Source organism: Micropterus salmoides, unplaced genomic scaffold (genome assembly GCF_014851395.1).
Source record: "Micropterus salmoides isolate LMB-PRFRI ecotype aquatic unplaced genomic scaffold, ASM1485139v1 Ms_hic_scaffold_6, whole genome shotgun sequence".
NCBI classification, from domain to species: Eukaryota; Metazoa; Chordata; class Actinopteri; order Centrarchiformes; family Centrarchidae; genus Micropterus; species Micropterus salmoides.
Genome location: NW_024044348.1, coordinates 4,336,698 through 4,343,150, shown reverse-complemented (window position 1 = coordinate 4,343,150; position 6,453 = coordinate 4,336,698). Strand labels below are relative to the sequence as shown.

Here is a 6,453-nt window from a genome sequence, read left to right as displayed (position 1 = left end):
ACAAAACATATGCAGGGCTGTAGCCATGAACGAATTTAGAAATACTGAGGTCACCTCAAAGTCAACCCTGATGTGTTTTTAACTTATCACCAATAACAACGCTACCTTAGTATTTTTTCCATCACATTTTATAAATTGATTTAACTGTTGATGTCACGATAGGTTTTAGGTGGAAAAATACAAAAATCGTTTTCGTTTCTTTTTTGGCCTTCAAAACGATCCAATTTACGAATGTTGAGCCTTAAAAACTCACCATGTATGATTTATGTAATTGTTGAATGTAAAGTCCTGCTCAAGTTATTAAAACCCCTAGAGGTGCTCCGGTCAGGATTTTTTGGGCCGATCGCCGATTGCTGAAAGCAGCATCGGCCGATACCGATCACTGGGTCTATTTGGAGCCTTTTATTTATCATGTAGCATTATACAGTATATTTATTTAATTGGTCCTAAAAACAATGTATTAAGTGTTAAAGTTAACAGATGATAAAGTATCATTAAATGACAACTGTTCATTTTATTGCCAGGAAACATGGGCAACAAATTCCACTCAATCTGTGTTGGAGACTTAAATCATAGCAGCCTTTGCCTGGTTACTGTGAACATCTTATAGCTTAACAAATATAGCTTTACTGTGGAATAAACTACAAAAACTGAACAAACAGCATCTTTATAAATTTACTACAACCATAAAAACTGCAACAAAAAAGGCTGTAGCCAAAAATATTTAGGAGATAAAGGAGTTCAGGCATCATGAGTGGATATAAACTCTGAAGTAGCTGCTTGAGAGAGATTGAAATAAATAAAAATAGGCTACAATGTAAATTCCATATTATACAGTCAATTGTTAATATTACATAGGCAACTATATTCATTATAATTTCACATGGTTTGCCATTAGTAGGCTATAGGCCTTTCAGTGGATTGTTTTCATTTTTAATCCTTGTGCAGGAAGCTCAGTCTACATATCTTACATGCTGCCACCGACTTTACCAGAGGAGAGAATAGCAAACACTTTAAATACGGCCAGAAGATTTTTATTTGACTTTATAAAGGTTAAAAATACGGGAGAATCTCGGGGAAAACGGGAGGGTTGACATGAGAGGAGTAGAGAGAGGAGTGGGGTAATGTGAGGCTACATCCACACTGCTACGTTTTTAAAACGAAAACGATCTTCTCCGTCCACAGCAGCGTTTCAGCTGCGTATCAGAGTTGATCTCTGTCAATATTAGAACGACACATCTAGCGGCCGTTCAGGTGGCTACACTGGGCATGCGCGTGCCAGTGTAAACATGAAGAAGACGGTGAAATTAATACAAACCAAGAACCACACCAGGCTTTTTGCTTCTTTTGTTTTTTGCATTGACCGTTTTAATCTGGACGGGAGGCGGAAACATAGCAAAAGGTCTCCGTTTTTCACTTTGGTGCTAGCTAGCTTTGAAAAACACTCAGACAGCGTAGTGAAACATTTTAGCTGCCGCTGAAAATTTGTATTGTATCATCTGATCAGCTTTTCTTATCGCCCTTTTTAGCGACCACCGGTCTAGTTAAAGCCATTATCGGCCATTATGATCGGTGGCCGATCGATCAGAGCGCCCTTAAAAACCCCCAAGATTCCCAGCGACAGCCCTGCTCTTTATAAAAAGCCTAAATTTATGTTTTCTGATGTTGTAAATTGCTTATTTATATCAGTAATGTTTGCAAACAAAGCATTACAACAGCCATCATTCATTTGCATATTTTGTGCCTATATAACAAACCTAAATTTATGTGATGAAAAAACACTTTGCCTTTGATGATTTTTTTAGTGTAAACTTTATCCCACATCGTTTGTTGCTGAATCTATAAAGATTTTTACTTAAATACAGTCTATGATTTTTACCATGTCCCTACTATATTAATGCCAACGTGTTCATCAAAATATTTTTAAACAATTACAAAGTTTGTGTGTGTGTGTGTGTAGACATATGTTTGTAATACATTATTTTTCTTGTTTTAAGATCTATAGAGATGCCCTTAAAAGTACTAAACAGTAGGTTTATTGGTTCTTAATAAGAAGTATAACTTATTTTTCATACTTCCTCACAGTCATCACTCTAACTATAGGTTATGGGTAATTTCTGTTGGACTTTATTTTGAAAATACAAAACCTCGTACCGGAAGTAAATGTTGCTAGCTTTGCACTGCTAGCGGTTTCTCCGCCGGACACCTCGTAACTGGTAAGACAATACTGTGACATTTCCCTTTAATACAGTGTCGTATTTTATAAGATATTATAATGTCTGTGACTTATGTTTTAAGCTGACACATTGTGCTTTACAGTTTCGCCGACGGCTGTTAAGTTAGCTCTCATGTTAGCTTACTAACTTACCCACAGTGTCGCAGCCGCTCGTAGTTAACGTTAGCTTAGCAGCGCGTTGTTTACTCTCTTACAAACAAACCTAACTCAGAAATAAAGTTATGTTCAGACGAAGACGCGAGTGTCCTGTTGACCCTGGCTGTCCCAGATCCTCCTGTCCTCCCGTGTGGCAGTGAAATTCAGGAGACTGACGGGTTTTAGTGTTTTGGCTAAGCTTGAGTTTGCCGCCTTCACGTGGATGACGCGGTGGTCGACCGATATTTGTGTTTTCATGGCCGATACAGGTCACGCCGGGAGAGCGAGATTTGATATCGGGGACCAATATTCGTACTAACCCTTGTATGGAGGTACTGTACACATCTACATAACATATAAGGAGTATTTTTAATGTTGTAGTTAGTTGAGGTGAAGCTGCTATTACAGCTTTGTAAACAGGTGGATAATTAGATGCATAACAATGCATGGCCATTTCATAAGACAATTATATATATTAAATATATAATGCATATTATTATGTAATATGAATCTGTCAAGAAATGTAGTGAAGTGTGAATAAGTACAGCTTTTCGAGGTATAAAGGATAACAGTATTTTTTGTTACTTTTCCAATCGGTCCATATCATAATTTCATATGTTTGTTGCAAAACAACACAATGCTACAGTGGATAAGACACCGCTTAACCCCTTGTTGCTCCAGGGGCATGTGACCTCTGACTCTGATCACTTGTAAGTCGCTTTAGATAAAAGTATTAGCTAAATGTACCACTCAGATATACTGGCACTGATTTTTAAAACCAAAATTAATCATGTTAGTGATGAGTCATGAGTTCATCTGTGGCTGTTTTCATGGTTGTACTGCAGTAAACGCAATAGTCCTAGAAAAACAGCACGTCTAGTTCTGCATGCAGCCAGATTGAAGTAAAAATGAGTGTCAATTTAATACTTAATCCAGGAGTTACACACGATGCTGGATCCATTTGATGGCCTAAAGGATGAAGCTTTCCCTCCCCTCCCACCACCTCACTCCCCGGGCCAGGGAGGACAAGAGGACGGAGACCCTTTTGGAAATGGTGAGAAGCTGCATGTAGGCCGCTGTCAAAATCCTACAGAAAGAGAACAGTCAACATTTTAAGCCAGTTTATACCTAGAAATTGGAGAGAATTATTGAATTATGGTAAGTGCTGACTCCTAGTCTGCCCTGCTGAAAGTTTTCTGTGATGTTGACCACCTGCCCTGTTGTCATGTGGTGTGGTAAATGCAGAGGATGAAGACGGCGAGGTGTCCAAGTTGGCTGAGGTCCCTGCTGCTAAAAGAAAAGGAGTGAGGAGGCCACAGCCCAAGCTAGACTCGCACAGGTACCTCAAACATCGGGATCGTAACATCACGGCAGAGGATTTAAATTTATTCAAATGCAGATTTAAAAAGTACATTGAGTTGTTGGCTAATGCCATCTATACACCAGGATGCCACAAAGCATGAAAATAATACACTTTTATTGTTGGGAAAGGCAACGCAAGTCAGCTGTTGTCAGTGGAAAAGGTCTAACTACTTTATGAACTGTGAACTTTCCCCCAAGTGACTAAATATACATGTGACACTACTTTCTTCAGGCTGATCTCAGAAAGAGGACTTCCAGCTCTGCGAACGCTGTTTGATGATGTCCATTTCAAAGGCAAAGGGCACGAGGTAAGAGCTTGACAACAGACAAATGAACAGCACCAAACGACGCAGACGCTTGTGGAGCATTTAATCTTGGCCGTACTTCATCATATGTACATTTAGCCAACGTTTTGTGGTGTTTGTGTGTTTTGTCCAACCAGGCTGAGGACCTGCGCCTGCTGATGCAGAAGATGGAGAACTGGGCCCACCGGTTATACCCCAAACTGCAGTTTGAAGATTTTATTGACAGAGTGGAGAAGCTCGGCAACAAGAAGGAAGTGCAGGTGGGATGAAGACGTTGACGCTGAATATGTCAATGAAATGTACTTATTGTTTTCACAGTGCAGTATTTGTAATTAAATGCCTTTTCTTTTTGTTTCTGTGGCAGACGTGTCTCAAACGGATTCGACTGGACATGCCACTGACGCACGAAGATCATATGGGTAAAGATATTTAACACACTATTTATTGTGCTGCATTCAAAATTTATCTAAAATTCAAAATGATCACCTGAATGTTTCTGGCTAAATTGACTTTTGTTGCATAAAATCATCTGCTGCACCAGCCAAACGTCCGAGATGGTATCATTTGGTTTCCTTGGGTTTATTCTGTTCAGCTCATTGGTTTTTTGTTAGTTTTTAAACTTCACGAGTGGATGAGCATCAGCTGAAACCTCACATTAGCACCATGTGGTGGTGTACTGTACAAGGGTCTGTCTCAAGAGGTTGGCTTTGCTGAAAGAACTGGAGAGTGAAACGTGGAACCTCCCCCAAATCAATAACATCTGCCAGTGTGAGGCCGCATAAAAAATATTTATGTGAAAGTGAGTGTTTTCTCTCTGAATTCACGGGTCTGTGAAACATTTTTGGGTTTAGGTGAAGAAGAGGCAGCTCCTGAGTCGCAAGTCTTTGAGGATCCAGAGCCGTTTAGCAGAGCAATCTTCCCTGATGACGTGCAAAGGCCGGTCCACTCTACCCCGGCTCCAGCTGCCCCACCCTCTACCTCCCCGGCTGCCCCCTCCCTGACTGAGGAGCAGCGTAAGCGCATGGAGCTGAACAGACAGCGGGCCCTGGAGAGAAAACTCGCCCGCCAGCAGCAGCAAACAGGTGAGAGGCCCTTCATCAGTTCTGTGAAGCAAATATAAGATTTGTCCGGATTTGAGACACAGTAAAAAATAATCGAATGATGCCCCCTACAAATGATGCCCCCTACAAATGATGCAGGCATATCTCAGCCAGTTGCAAAGAAGAAGCATTAAGATAAATCAAAAATCATGTTGTGGCTCCCGATAATCTTTAATGAATGCATCCCCTTCAGACCAGTCTGTACATTATAGTAATCCAAGAACGCACCTCTTCAGTTTTGATGAGTGGAAAGTAGTTAAATGGAACACATTTTTGATGTCCATGTGCACAATTCCTCCTGCCGCCCACTAGATCCTTCAGACTCCCAGACTGTTGACTCGTCCACGTCAGCAGATGAACCCACATCCGTCTCCTCTGCCAATGTCTTAAACAACTCCAAAGATCAGGATGTGGAGGTGGAGGATTTAGACCAGGAGTCAGCCTGCAGCAGCAGCAGCGCACAACAACCTGGCCGGCTTCCACACAAAGACTCTGAACCTTCTGATGAATCACCTCAGCGTGAGAAAGAGGATGAAACCAACCTTGAACCCAGCAACGAGTGTGAGGACGGGGATTAAGTGCAGCACACACTCGTTGAGTTCAGGAGCTGCTAACTGTACGGCCAAAATCTTTTGGCAGTGAATCAAATTAGTGCACAAGTGGTATTCTTGTAGTCTGCAGAGAGCTAAGCCAACTTTGTTTCTGAATTCCTGTTCCCCTTGTTCCTGTCTGAAATACGTATAATTAAGCACTGATCCCACATCTGTTTCCATCAGTCTCTTTCAGATTTTATCATTGGCTGCGTTTTATTTGGTTTCACAAATTTCATTTATTGTTGAACTGTACTAGCTGTTCCTTAAATAGTCTGTTGATCCTTAATATTAAAAACTAAACAAATAGCTCTTCTTTTTTCATTCAAACAAGCCTGCCTGCAGTTTTTTCATGTAGTAAAACAAATCAGTGCAGCATGAAAAAGTCACTGCAGGTAACGTCTGTAAAACTGCGCGACCCGAGCTGTGTGTTTTTATCTTTGATAAATCACGGCATAGTTGGCGTCCTTACCGGTTTTTAAATGCCAAACAATAAACATTTCCTTGTAATATTGAATCTATACTAAGTATAACGACACTTCTATGATCTCACCTTTCACATACAGTACAGCATCAGATGTACACCGATCAGCCGTAACAGTATGACGTGAATAACACTGATTATCTCGTTAAAAAGGCATTTGTCGGTGGGCGGGATATATTTGGCAGCAAGTGAAGATTTTGTCCTGAAACTTGATGTGTTAGAAGTAGGATTTGAGTGACTG

At 40.7% G+C, this 6,453-nt stretch overlaps 1 protein-coding gene across 2 annotated transcripts; it reads left to right on the top strand.

Annotated features, from left to right (window-relative positions):
• Positions 1 to 2,151: 2,151 nt before the first annotated feature.
• LOC119889983 (TIMELESS-interacting protein-like) lies at positions 2,152 to 6,061 on the top strand. Of its 2 annotated transcripts, none has more exons than XM_038700959.1 (8): positions 2,152 to 2,216; positions 3,308 to 3,425; positions 3,617 to 3,710; positions 3,966 to 4,041; positions 4,176 to 4,298; positions 4,403 to 4,457; positions 4,890 to 5,120; positions 5,451 to 6,061. In XM_038700959.1, the coding sequence occupies exons 2-8, from the start codon at positions 3,320 to 3,322 to the stop codon at positions 5,714 to 5,716; spliced, it is 951 nt and encodes a 316-aa protein (XP_038556887.1). In that variant the 5' UTR covers positions 2,152 to 2,216; positions 3,308 to 3,319; the 3' UTR covers positions 5,717 to 6,061. The 2 variants fall into 2 exon arrangements, with proteins under 2 accessions (XP_038556887.1, XP_038556885.1); XM_038700957.1 differs by lacking the exon at positions 2,152 to 2,216 and adding an exon at positions 2,356 to 2,703.
• The last annotated feature ends 392 nt before the right edge of the window (positions 6,062 to 6,453 follow it).